The sequence below is a fragment of the Sinocyclocheilus grahami genome, unplaced genomic scaffold (genome assembly GCF_001515645.1).
Source record: "Sinocyclocheilus grahami isolate Dianchi unplaced genomic scaffold, SAMN03320097.WGS_v1.1 scaffold123.1, whole genome shotgun sequence".
NCBI lineage: Eukaryota > Metazoa > Chordata > Actinopteri > Cypriniformes > Cyprinidae > Sinocyclocheilus > Sinocyclocheilus grahami.
The window spans coordinates 572,879-587,435 of NW_015505302.1; the positions used below are offsets into that span (position 1 = coordinate 572,879).

The 14,557-nt window shown below is 39.4% G+C and overlaps 1 protein-coding gene across 1 annotated transcript in view; it reads left to right on the forward strand.

Moving 5' to 3' along the window:
- Positions 1 to 14,557, forward strand: part of LOC107590012 (echinoderm microtubule-associated protein-like 4) — a 57,149-nt gene that overhangs the window by 3,415 nt on the left and 39,177 nt on the right. The window contains exon 2 of the mRNA XM_016278610.1: positions 14,155 to 14,337. Within this exon, the coding sequence (XP_016134096.1) occupies positions 14,155 to 14,337 (183 nt within the window). The remainder of the gene's footprint in view (positions 1 to 14,154; positions 14,338 to 14,557) is intronic.

Consider the following 14,557-nt stretch of genomic DNA (forward strand, 5'->3'; position numbering starts at 1 on the left):
CATGTGAAGGATTTTACATGGATATTAGAACATGAGTGAAGTATAAAGCCATGTTTAGGCTACATAATGAATAATAGTTATGAAAACAAATGTTACAAATATGGCAAAAATGGATACATTTGGATTCTTGTGGTATGAGACAAAATATAATTTTATAACTACTTATTTTTCATTCTTGTTCTGTTCTGAATACCGTTAGATTTAAAATATTTGTTGTAGAGTCAGGGGAACTAAATAGGCTGTTTATATTTACCAGTATTTTAATATACATATAAATTCCATATATTAATGTAGCCTAATTGTTTGCAATTAGGCCTACAAGGTTAACGGGTGTTTTTGGAGTAAGATGAATTTCTCTTTAGCGAGATTACTTCCTCTTTTTGGCCGGGTTTCGTTTCTCTGTGTCGTAAACTCTAGGGCGAGGCTTGAGGACCATCTATATATACTTTTATGTAGGGCTGCACGATATATTGTTTCAGCATCGATATCGCGATGTCCGTACACCGGACGTGACAGCTGTACGGAGATACCCATTTTAAATGCATTTAGTAGCAGAGCTACTGCACGCGATTTTCAGTGCTGAGAAAGGAGAAAGTGGCGCGGCTGGCTTTTTCCCACGCGTCGCGCCGCATCCAGTGTAGACAGTATCACTGATTATAATGGGTTCATTGTATTTTATCGCTTTGCGCTGCGCCACTTGCATCTGGTGTAGACACAGTGAGAGCCACGCAAATGCACGTGAACACTGAATTATGTTCACTTCTGCATCTATTTGTGCCTGAAATACTGTGCTCTGCAATTATCTTTGTAAACACAGATCACAGATGTTTATGGCTTAGGTGAAGGGAAACAATTGAGAAAGAAAATGGATGTGTGTGGCAGTATATTGGTTTACAGCAGTTTAGTGTTCCTGAGGCTTTCTGTATCATGGATGTTAATCAAACAACAAAACAAAGAAAAATCACTTTTGTAGCTTTAACACAGATTTATTAGATGTAATGTATACAGTGAAGACTAGGCAGTGTTATTTTACATTTGATTATTATATTTCTGTATTTTAATACTGTTAGACTTACCTGAAAAAATATAAAGCACTGCTTATTTCATTTGTATCTTTGTTCTGTTATATTTATCTATGCTCGTAATTTTATTTCCTCTGCTGATTTACACGCCAACAAAAACACCCCAATCATTGCTTATTTTTTTCTCAAATAAACTATTCAAGTCATGTGGTGATTTTTTTTTTCTTTCACATTGCAATATATATCGCAGAAAGAAAAAAAATATCGCAATGTGAATTTTTTCCAATATCGTGCAGCCCTACTTTTATGGTTTTATATACAGCTCATATGGCTGTGCGATATTGACATTTTTGAAATATCGCAAATGTACATATCATCGTATGCATATTGTGATGACTTACAATAACCGGATGATTACTGATTGCTTATTTTAATACTTCAAAAAGTTATGAAAAGTCAAAGTTTTAAATAGCAATAACATTATTAAAATAGGAGTCAAAGTTTTAAATTCAACACAAATAGCAGATAATAGACTGGGCATGCAACTGTATAAATATAAATTAAATGGATTACATTGATTATTTCACGATTAAACAAACAAACAATCATTATTTATATTATATTTGTACTATTTTTACAAATGAGGACGTTCCCAAAATGAGGATTCAGCTCACTTCCGAGTACAAATTTGTCCTCAAAATATGGTTCCGTAGCTACACACACACACACACACACACACACACACACACATGCAGGTTCTATTACAACCCGTCTGCTTGTATTTGGTGCTGGAGTTGATGTATGTTAGGCGAGATTCCAGCTCAGACAATTTTCACAGATGGACAACTGCTGTGTGTGTGTGTGTGTGTGTTTGTGTAGGATGTGTTAGTGTGTTTAAGTTTATCTAGCGGTCAGAGGGTAGTTTGAAATTGTGCAATTGATATCTAAACCGGTGCTGGAGTTGATGTATATGTTAGGCGAGATTACCTCAGACAATTTTCACAGATGGACAACTGCTGTGTGTGTGTGTGTGTGTGTGTTTGTGTAGGATGTGTTAGTGTGTTTAAGTTTATCTAGCGGTCAGAGGGTAGTTTGAAATTGTGCAATTGATATCTAAACCTTGTGAGCATGCGAATAGGAACTACTCGCTGTTCCGTTTATATTTCCCTTGACGTCTGCACAGATATAAAGGACTTTAAAATATACATATACCATGAGGATATCACCAAAACGTTACTGTGGTATTACCATTAGGTTTGTGGCCACAGTACGTGTTTTTGGACATCCATTCCTTAGATGTTAATTCTGTAGCTTTCTTTGAAGGACTTTGGAGTACCATGGTATTATGAATATGGTATTACCATCTGATACCATCATTGTGACGTGATTCTGCCTAATTATTTGCTGATACAGTGCTGATAGCGATATCTAGAGATCAGGGTGTCTAAAGGCCAGTCTAGTAGTGATATGAGTATTAAACAGGGTAACACTTTATTTTAAGGTGTCCTTGTTACACATGTTACATGTACTTAATGTTATAATAACAATTAGTTATGCTTAATTACATACAAGTTAACCCTAAGCCAAACCCTAATCCTAACCCTAACTAGGGTTGCAAAATTCTGGAAAAGTTGCAAAAGTGGATGTGGTGTTCTCTGTGCATCTCTGTGATGATCCTGCTTATCCATTAGCGAGTGGGCCTCTGTGTAACCCTGTCTCTCCACTTGCTTGCTGCACATAGTTGGCCCGGCTGCACAGCCTAATGTCTTTAAACAAACATGTCACCACGCGAGCTAAACAATATTAAATCCGCTGCGAGGCAGGCAGCAGATCTCACTGCAGTGCAATAATTAGCACTTCATGCGGACGCACATTTTATAATTTCCGTGCACAGGCCTTCATTGTTGGGAACATGTTGGCTGTGTTCAGAAGGGAATGCTAGCATACTGCATACAAAAAAAATCCTGCAGATTTGCTTTATACAACATTAGGAAGATCAGGCCCTTTCTTTCAGAACATGCAACACAACTCCTTGTTCAAGCTCTTGTTCTATCCAGGTTGGACTATTGCAATGCTCTCTTGGCAGGTCTTCCAGCCACTTCTATCAAACCTCTACAATGAATCCAAAATGCCGCTGCAAGATTAATCTTTAATGAGCCGAAAAGAACGCACGTCACACCTCTGTTCATCAATTTGCACTGGCTACCAGTAGCTGCTCGCATTAAATTCAAGGCATTAATGTATGCCTACAAAACCACCACTGGCTCTGCACCCCTTTACCTAAATCCATTACCTCAGAGTTATGTGCCCTCTAGAAGCTTGCGTTCTGCAAGTGCATTATTGCACCTTCTCAAAGAGGCACAAAATCACTTTCACAGACTTTTTCATTAACTGTTCCCTCCTGGTGGAATGACCTGCCCAACTCAATCCGAGCAGCTGAGTCCTTAACCATCTTCAAAAAATGACTAAAAACACATCTGTTCCATCTTTATTTGATCCTCTAACTCTAGCACTTTCGATTCTATTTTCGATTCTATTCTACTTTATCTTTATTATTTAGAAAAACACTAGCTTTCTATTCTATCTACTTGTCTCTCTTTATGTGTGTGTGTGTGTGTTTGTGTGTGTTTATATATATATATATATATATATATATATATAAACATTGCTACGTGTACTGCGTTAGGCTAACCGTGACTTGTCATTTGCCACTTAAATGTTGTAATATGCTGTTTTGAACAGCCAGTGGTTAATTGGCAGATGACTGTGCTGCCTTTGTATTCTGTGGATTGGCTTAACTAGAGTCTGTTTTGTCTTTTGAACAGCAACGCAGCTCAATCTGTCCATAATCTTAAGAAGGAGAAAAGGTGGTGAAAATGCATGTCACAACATTGCTCTGTGCCACTTATCATTGTCTAATCTCACACAGGCCCCACAGATGTGTGGTTTTGTGTGAGGGAGCGTATGTATGTGTGTATCTTGTGTTTTAAACCCCGGGCCATTACAATGAATCATTAACATGAAGCTTCAGTGCTGTGAAGTTAATTATGTCTGTTACATGCCTGCTAGTCTGCTGAAGGCAAAGGAATCCCATTCATAAAGCTACTCTGAACCACTCTAACTGCAGCTCACCGCAGTCTGGAATAAAACAAACAGGGATTGATCAAAATGTTTGGTTTAAAGGGGTAGTTCACCAAAAAAATGAATATGCTCTTAGAATTTCACCCTGTGTTGTGGCTTTCTTCACAAAATCGCAAAAGATTAAAAAAAAATCTTTCTTTAAAGAATATCCTGAAGACTTTTTCCATGTAATGGAAGCCATATAAGGTTTTAGAACAAGATGAGGGTGAGTCAATTATTACAGAATATTCATTTTTGGGTGATGTGTACTCCTTTATGACTTCCAGACAATTGCTGCAATAGATTTAAAGATTATGTGATCTTTTGAAGGTTGAATTTGAATATGAAAAGATGCTTTTATCAAAGAATCCTGAAACAAATGTAGGCCTATCACAGTTTTCAACATTGATAATAATAAGAAATGTTTCTTGAGCGGCAAATCAGCATATTAGAAAATGCAGCTTTGATCACAGGAATAAATTACATTTTAAAATATATTAAAATAGAAAACTGTTATTTTAAAATGTGAAAGAGTGTAACAGACTTTAAAAAACATAATCTTACCAAAGCTCAGAATTTTGCATGGTAGCGCATATATATAATTATAAGTGTTATATTTTACTTATACAAATCATGTAATCAAGGCATGTTTTCTACGCTTTGCACTACTCATATTTATTTTTAAGCATATGCATGCACAAATGAAACAATACTTAAAAAGAAACTGCAATTTAAACTAGGGGTGCTCCGAATGATCGGCTACCGATCACTATCGACCGATAATCGCTTTGGGATGACTGATCGGCGGTCTCTAAAAAGGCCGATCTCAAAAAAACGATCTCAATCTGATGACGCGCCTGCTGTGAGAGGTTTGGTACGACATGCAGCACCGTCTCGGTCTCTGTCCGGTAATAACTATAATGCTGAAGTGAGGTACAATTCATATTTCTTCATTAAATAACTTATAAAGTAATTTGAAAACCTTACGTGAGACGTAATTTCACAAACAGCGTGAGTGAATCTAATCACCGCACGCTCTCTCTTTCTCTCTCAAAATGTGCAAATTGCTTCAAATCACATCGTGTCTGCACTATAAGTGAGCTGCACAGTTGACACGGAAATTATCACTTTAGCACAACCGGGGCAGTGTCGCATCGTCATTAAAGTTTATAAATTGTATTTCTTTTTAATTCTCGAGTTTAATCATTCAGCGCTCATTGCATGCACACTCGCAGCGCACACATAATGCCAGGTTCACATTACTCCATTTTGCAGTGCATATTTTTTTCCACGCTTATGTTAACAGATTAAATATGTCGTTATTTTAATGACATATGTCGAGAGTGCATTGTTGTAGTGCGAAAGTAGATTAATATAATGAGCGAGCGCGAATCTCCCCGCTCGCACGAGGATTTCCTTTGCTCTCTCACAAAGCCGAACACGGGCTCTCAGATATAAACCTGTTTTATAAAACGTTCTTACTGCACACGGTTGTGGTGCGGCAGTACGTTCCAGTAGTGGTGCGTCGGCAGCAGTGCAGAGATCGTTTCCGCACCGAGTCAATTGCTGCGCTGCACACTCTGAATTAAAGTGACAGCGCATTGTTTGCGGTAAATATAAACTTGGATTGACACAAAAAGGTAGTAATTACACCATAGATGCACATAAAGAAAGTCTACTGTGTTTCACAGTCAACACATATGAGTTTTTAGCTAGGTTTAATGGAAAAGAGCACTTCTAGATAAGCAATAATAGATGCACTCATGCACTTAATAGATTGTATTACTGTAATGTGTAAAAAACGAATCACAATGCTTAAAAAGCATAGTCAGTAACAATGTTTGGATTTGAAATCAAAATAATGGATAAATATTGTGTTTGTGGTAAACAGCCACGGATCAGGAGCAGACTCCTGTGTGAAAGCACAATGAGTCCGTGCTGCTTCTGCACTGCTTACGTACCACACATGGACTGCATACGCACTGCAAACGCAGTATGTGTGAACCTGGTGTAAAAGGCTGCCTCACATACAGCTCACAAAATCAGGCTTGTGCTGTGTGTAAGCTATTGTGCAACAATTGCACAATTGTAAAAAGAAAAAAATGCACTGCATGGTCAAACATTTAGGTCAGATAAATATATATATATATATTTAAAAAATCCCCCCAACAAGAGTCACGTAAGAGAGGAATTCCCCCATTTTCAAAAATGAAATTAAGGTCCTGAGTAAATGTCTAAAAATCCTGATTGGAGTATCACTATAAATAATTCTACATGATAAAAAGAAGGCTTTCAAAAAAAAAATCGGTATCGGCAGATACTGCTTTCTGTGATCGGCGATCGGCTTCAAAAATCCTGATCGGAGCACCCCTTTGATTCATTTTTGACATCCATATGAATTGCTGAATCTGAGTTTTGAATTGCTTCATTCAAACAAACAGTTTGAGATGATTCAAGTAAAACTTGCATGCTAAATAAAAAGCATATGATATGAACCATTGTATTGGCAGCAAAGTAATTGTAAACATTGTGAATAATCAAGCTCTACTGAACAGTTTAGTGTGGAAGCTCATAACCTTGAGATGAGGACAGAGCACAAGTGTCTTCCTCCCTAGAGTCGCTGTATGCAAATGTGAGCTTTCGTGTCTGTTACACATGTATGAGTATGTAATCCCCTGTGTGGGGACAAGCTGAATTATGTTTAATTCATATTGAATGCATGCAACAATGATACTCAGTCCCAAGAGTCTGTCTGAAGCTGTGTGTGTGAGTCTGTTTCACTGGTACTTTTACAGTAGGACTTTAACCCTACAGAAGTATCATGACGTTACATGGCTTTACCACAATAAAGTTTTTTATATATTTTTATTTATTTATGTTTTTTGCCTTGGGCTAATAAGCATCCTCCAGAGTGGTAGTTTCATGGCAAAGACTTTCAAAAGGGCAACACCACTCATCTTTCTTCTGAAGTGTTAAATATCTAGTTAGTATTATGAATATCTGCTATTAGCATAAGTTTTGGGTTCAGTTGTGTAGCGTGAATCTTTGCATGTTAGCCGAGAGTTGTTCATACAGATGTAGTTGAGATTTCAGCTCTCAGCGGAGGTGCATCACTGCTTGAAAGCGAATTGTCATTTTATTTCGGTATTTTTACTCTTATCCCTCACGTCTTTGAGGTCACTTCCTGTATGAGCTCACCTCCGCATATGACTCAAAACAGTAACACAGAAGCCTTGCACACCTTCCCTTTTGTGACTTTCTTGCCTTGCACAGTCACATGTTGAGAATATACGATGGTGCTACCATTTCAAACATATAAGAGCCATGGTATTGTCACAGTACTTTTTTTTTCTAAAGGTTGTAGTATAGTACTGCAACTATTTTGTAAGTGTATATTCAGAGTTACTGTAAAGAATACCATGCTATTCTTATTACATGTTCAATATCTGTGTAATAACTTGGTACTAACCCTGAATCTACCCCTAAACCTATTTCATAACTCAGTACTTTCCTGAGTAAGTACAATGTAAGTGCATGTGTAAAATAAAGTGCAACCAAAAACATGATAATACCGTATAGTACGATGTCCAAAAAAAGGGTGTTACAACGGTACTGTGTACAAAAATAATGTGGTATGTGTCTAATAAAACATGATAATTCCACAGTACTTTTTGCAACCATTCAGTGAATTAATTATGGAATGCATGTGTGAGTGTATAATAACACTACTTCAGTTAAATGTTTTGTTCTCTAAGCCATATAAGACTCTCGCACACACGTAACCAGTTCAGACATGTGCAGCCTTGTGCTCTACTCCAGTTTACAAGTGTGCCAAGTGTTTTAGTGATCTCCTTACCCCGGCAGCATGACTTATTATTTTTCTTGCCAGGTACACAAGAGACATCTCTACTGCTTTATGAGGGTCAAGTCCAACCCAGTTTTGTGTGTGACCAGTCGATGCTTCCATCAAATCCTTATCTCGTACTCAGGAAACTCACAGCTAAACACCACAACAGATTATCAGGGCTATCTGTTAACCATAAGTGTTGCAAATGGTGAACATTAACAAGACACATCAATCAATGCTAGTGAATGTTGTGTTTGTGTGCGGCTAGAGCCTGAATTGCACCACTGAGTCTTATCTCAGCTGTAAATCTGCCATCAAATCCTGAGGACTTCCTCCATAGACCTCCAGTCAAAATGAAGCATGCCAAAAACAAGTTTTACGAGCATGCAGTCTGGCCACGTGACATGGGATTGTCCCACACAGAGTCTAGGATCTCACTGGAGTTGTGCAAATGAGTGTATGTTGGGCTGTGGTCCGAGGTTTGCACATCTTGTATGCAAGATAATATTGGTTGCATTCTGAGGTGATGTGTGTTAGGTTGGAGGTGTGTGTGCATTTATGTGTACGTGCTGAAGGGGTGGGGGTGAAAACTAAGGAATGTGACGAGCTATTGTGAAATATGACATGTGCATAGGCCTTCCTTCCTCTTAGCCCACAAAGAATCATGGGTAGAAGTGTGGAAAATTTAGGGGTACCCCATTCTGGAGAAACGTCACAGCGCTGATATATTTGGTGGAGGTTACCTGGGGATAATCCGTCACCTTCCAACCCTCCCTTTCTCTTTCTATTTAGCAAGAGAGCTCCCTCTGCCCTCGTTTTTTCCATATGCACTGCCAGTATCAACCTCCCAAAGCGATTTCCTCTAAAAGAAATGCATTGTATTATAAACGTTTGCCCTCTCCATATTTCCGTGGGCTGCTGAGATAAGATGGTTTGAGAGGAAGGACCTGCAGACAGGGAGGAAACCGCGGGCAGAGAAAGCAAATGAAATATTGCGTCGTTGCGCAGCCCTCCAGACTTTGGATTTTATTGACTACTTCCTGCAACCTTGAAATGTTTGCTTTTAGTTTATTGGTCAATTTTTGACTAAGATAAAACAGTTGAGCAACGTTAGCGTCAGTGGACTTGTGTCTGGTGGATATATACACCCCAGTGGTGTATTTGTGGTAACTTGGGAATGTTTACTTATGTTCAGGTTCCTTAGTTCAGTGGCTCACAACTGGTTTTATTCATTTAAAGATGATGGGCTTCACATCATCAAAAGTTTGGTGGAATTTTGCAGGCAAAAAGAAGCATTTTTTTATTGTCAATAGTGTATTGTTGTATGAAGCACAGCTCATATGGAAGACACATTCAAAACAAGCAGCTTTCTGTTAGTCCTGTTGCAAAATCTGTGTAGGGAAATCTTTCACCCTCCACAAAATTCCCAGTCGCATGGATTTCTAATGAAATTACTGGATTTAGCAAGCAAAAATTCAGCAAAAACTTGTTCCCCCATGTAAACTTTGCATTAGTTCAACTTTTGCGTTCTCTCTCTCCAAAGCTCTGCTTTTACCCAAGACAAGTTTTGTATGCTTGCAAAAGCATTGACATACAGATTTTACTCACAAAGTATGTTATTTCCTTCATCAGTTTTAGAGTCATTTTTCTGGGGAATGCAAACCTTTTGTGAGAATAGGACAAACTTTACTTAAATGGTTTAAAATGGTTAATCCTCAGTTGTAGCATGAGATTAGCAATATCATTGCCAATCTTCTGAAAGAGCAACTCCATATTAGTGCCTCGGGTATGTTCTTCCACAGAAGATTTCTTCAAACTAAAAACTCTATGTTTGGCTACTTTGCCTCAAAAACTGCCCAACTTATAGAAAGCTTTAGTGATTACTATGGAGAGAGGAATTCACTAATTCTGCTTGCTGATAGGGTTGGGCAATGTCTACATAATTGGCATCGGACGATGTCTAAAGTGAAACATCGTGATGGATGATGACATAGGCGGGGGCGAGTGGGGGGAGGGGTGTGGAGGAAGAGTTAGGGGTGTGCCCGAAGCGTGAATCCTTATAAGGGAAAACACGATTCCTAACACCGTGTCTACACCGGACGCGAGCGGCGTGGCGCGACAATATACTATAGAACCACTGATCTATAATGAGATTTATTATATATAGATCATTCTATAGAACTTATTATAATCAGTGATGCTGTCTACACTGGATGTGGCGCGGCACGACACGACAAATCCCCGACAGTAAACTGCTGTTCTATTTATGATGTGCTGACACAAATTTCAATTTATTTTCAACGGTCGCTTTGTCGCGTCCAGTGTAGACAGACTTTAGCTGATGCGACACGGCGCGACACGACAACTGTACTATGTCGGTTGCCTGTTACATTACAGTACATAAAATTTCACTTACCACATAAACAGAGTAAGGAGAGATGACTGAGGACGATGGCGAATGATTTGCAGATCCTCAGTACCACTGACAAACATATAATCTCGTAAAATGTGTGGCAAGTACTGCCGCTCCATAGTATGAACAGAGTACGTGCGATTGCGAATCTCAAAAGGGAAAGTAACGCAATCGTGCATTCAAAAGCACGATGCCAGTTTCAATGCCATGTATAATAACGGCTCCCTGATGCCGAAGATTTATTATATATAGATCATTCTATAGAACTTATTATAATCAGTGATGCTGTCTACACTGGATGTGGCGCGGCACGACACGACAAATCCCCGACAGTAAACTGCTGTTCTATTTATGATGTGCTGACACAAATTTCAATTTATTTTCAACGGTCGCTTTGTCGCGTCCAGTGTAGACAGACTTTAGCTGATGCGACACGGCGCGACACGACAACTGTACTATGTCGGTTGCCTGTTACATTACAGTACATAAAATTTCACTTACCACATAAACAGAGTAAGGAGAGATGACTGAGGACGATGGCGAATGATTTGCAGATCCTCAGTACCACTGACAAACATATAATCTCGTAAAATGTGTGGCAAGTACTGCCGCTCCATAGTATGAACAGAGTACGTGCGATTGCGAATCTCAAAAGGGAAAGTAACGCAATCGTGCATTCAAAAGCACGATGCCAGTTTCAATGCCATGTATAATAACGGCTCCCTGATGCCGAAATATGTAGTATAATTACCCAATTATATAACTGCGAGGAAAAATATTGAAATATATATTTTTCTCCCATCTCGTATTTATTTCCATTAGGGGTTTCGCCTACACGTCATTTTCTTTCCAAACACTGTATTGGAATGGGGGGGGGGTCACCTATCGGCCCAACCCTACTTACTGATTACATTGATTATTTGCACATGCTATCTTCTTTGATTTAGCATCACTAAATTATATGTAAATGCAAGTAATGTTATGAACATAACCACACAATTATTGCTGACCCCAAATGGCATATATCATTTAATGAATTACTGCTGCCATGATCAATCTAAAATGTACAAACACATAATTTCTATTTTCTACAATAAAATCAGTTTTACCACTGGCTTTTCATGCTTTTCATAGCATCAAATATTCACATGATTATTCTTTGAAATCTGGCCTTCAGATGTCAAGACTTTAAAAAGGAATGAGAGGTTTGATATGCGACTAGGCTAAATATCAATCAGTAGTTTTGCACTCGCTTGGCATCTCTGACTCATGACAGGCAATGGCTTAGGGCTTCAGGAGTTTGATTGCGGTTGAATCGTTACTCTCACCATAGCTGCAGTTGCCAGATTGGACCGATTGATCTTTGTGCTAACTGCTAACTGTAAAGCGGGTTAGCTCAGCTGTTGGCCTAGTATCTAGCTAATGTACTTGGCTTCATGTCTAATAATGGACTCTGGGTTAGAGTGCACAGAGGGTCCCTTTGTTGGCTTGTTTGACGTGTTTTGTTTGGGTATTTACCCACTGACTTCCTGTTAGGAGGTTGTGGGTCGGTCTGTGTGAGTGTGTGCCAGGGCATTCCTGATCCTCCTCCCCATCCTCACACGGAGCTCTGCAGTGACGTTAAGACTGCAGGTACCCTTATCATTAGCGCTATGTGGGGAATTTGCAGTTTTTCAAGAGTTGGACATGCGGTGTGGTAATAAGCTTCTCGTATTTGTGCCCATGTGTTTTGTTTGTGAATTCTGTGTGGGTGAGAGTGTGAGTACTTTCAGTGATTTATTAGTAGTGTAAAAATGTCCTATGGTTTGGTTTCAAGCTTGGATCGGAGATGTGTTGGTGTGTGAGAGTTTGAGTTGTTATATGGTATTTTATGCCCCTTAAGCTAGCTAACCGCAGCTCAGAATGCAGGGCCCCTTCGATCAGGGAACCAGTCCAGCAATCAAATCCCCAACCACAGTAATGCCTGGCAGCTGACTGCAGTCCTGCAGCACCATCCAATGCCCCCCATCCAGAACCCAACACTAATGTCCTCTAATGTGCTGCAGCACCAGTAATACTGCTAAACTTCTGCTGCAAAGAAATGCACTTAGAGTGAAAGTTCAGCCAAAAATGAAAAATATTCCCTTATGTTGTTCGAAATAACTTTATTTCTTCTGTGAAACATCAAATAAGATACTTTGAGAAATGTCTATTTTTTTTGTCCGTACACAGTCAAAACTGTTTGGTTACCAAGATTCTTCAAAATATTCCCTAGAAGAAAGGTTTGAAAAACATGAGGGTGAGTAAATAGGTTTGGGTATCGAGAACGGGTTTGGTTTTAGAATTGGTTCCAAATTTCAAAGAACACGTGGATTCAATAAGACACATTTCGATTTTGCTTATTGATTTGTGTGTGCATTTTAATGTGATTTTAAACAATTCAAGTGTAAGACGACATGAAGGTGAACTCAATTTGGCACTGACTTTCTGTTATCTGTGCTGCGCACACATCCAAAGCATGCATGCAAAAATCTGTCTCTTGTATAGTGTGAAAATACTGAATTTTGTTCTCTTTCACATCTTCTTGCATTTAACAAATACACACAAAATTAGCTCAAAATGTCCTCGTAAATACAGTTGTTGTTGTTTTCTTAAGTGAACATAAACAAAAAAAAACAAAAAACAACATGTATCAGTATATTGGAGCCTTGCATTAGGTCTTAAAGTGACAGCAGCCTGTATACCTGCTGCTGTTTGTGCCAATTATGTTAATCTAAGAACAAAAGAAAAAGAAAACCGTTCACTGATTTTGACGCAATAACTTTTGTAACTTTTAAGGGGACAAAACACACACCGCTTCTGCCAATCTCATGTTAATCTTGAGTACCTATAGAGTAGTACTGCATCCTTCATATCTCCAAAAAGTCTTTAGTTTTATCATATTTGTAAAATAAATATATAGCTATACGATTCTCTCCGTAAACAGCCGAGCTCCGGGAAGCGCGCCGTGGGCAGAGCTAACGATTGACGAGCACTTGAGCTTCGATTGGCAAAAAAACACAGACATTTGATGTAGTTTCACGTACCGTCTGCAGTTCTGAATCATGACCGGGATTTTTATAGCTGGGACCGCTCCATCTTTCAGTATCAAACGATGTACAAATACAGCGTCGAACTGGGCCTTGTTTATAAAATGTTCGTCAACATGGAAAAACAAACTGCATCCACTGTTTACATAACGCTGGGCTCCTTAGGAAGCTGAACAAAGATATCTTTCCCTTACAACCAAAAACACGGTTCTTTGGAGACGTTCTTCCCGAGCGAGTCCCGTGCAGCGCTGCTGAATGAAGCGCGTTGATGGGCGCGCTTTTGCTCTCGCTCTGTTCGATGTGTGTGCGGGCGCACTCTTCCGGGAGAAATGTCCATATAAGGAGGTCCACCCTCGTTTACGTCATGAAGAGCCACAATCGAAGAAAAAAAACTCTCAGAAACTTGTACAAACCCGGAAGTAAGATTTTTGGCACAGAAAAACCAAATTGTTTTTTTAAACTTTGTCCATGCTTAGCATGAGAATCCAACTCCTTAACAGTGTAAACAACTCTGAATGCATGAAACAGCATTGTACCACCCTTTAATTGTTATTATCAGTGTTGAAAACAGGTGTGCTGCTTAATATTTTTGTGGGAATCGTGATTATTATATCTGACAACTTCTATATTGTGCATCTGTACTATATGATGAGAAAGGCATCTTACTCTTTCTTTCTCTGGCAGATGACAGTATTTCTGCAGCGAGCACGTCAGATGTGCAGGACCGCCTGTCGTCTCTGGAGCTGCGGGTGCAGCAGCAGGAAGATGAGCTGACGGTGATGAAGGCCGCGCTGGCAGACGTGCTCAGACGTCTGGCTCAGTCGGAGGACGCTGCCGCTGCTGCCAAAAAACAGCAAAGCAGCAAAGGTAACCTAGCACTGCTCTGTGTGTGTGTGTGTGTGTGTGTGTGTGTGTGTGTGTCTTTGCCTCCAGTGATCCTTGCACTGTTTACATGGAGGAAGTGTAGGAGTGCAGCCAGACCAGGATCTGTTAACAGTTTCAATCCAGCCTTGACCCACGGCACTGAACGTTTCCATTTGAATAGCAGCTGTGTGTGTGTGTGTGTGTGTGTGTGTGTGTGTGTGTG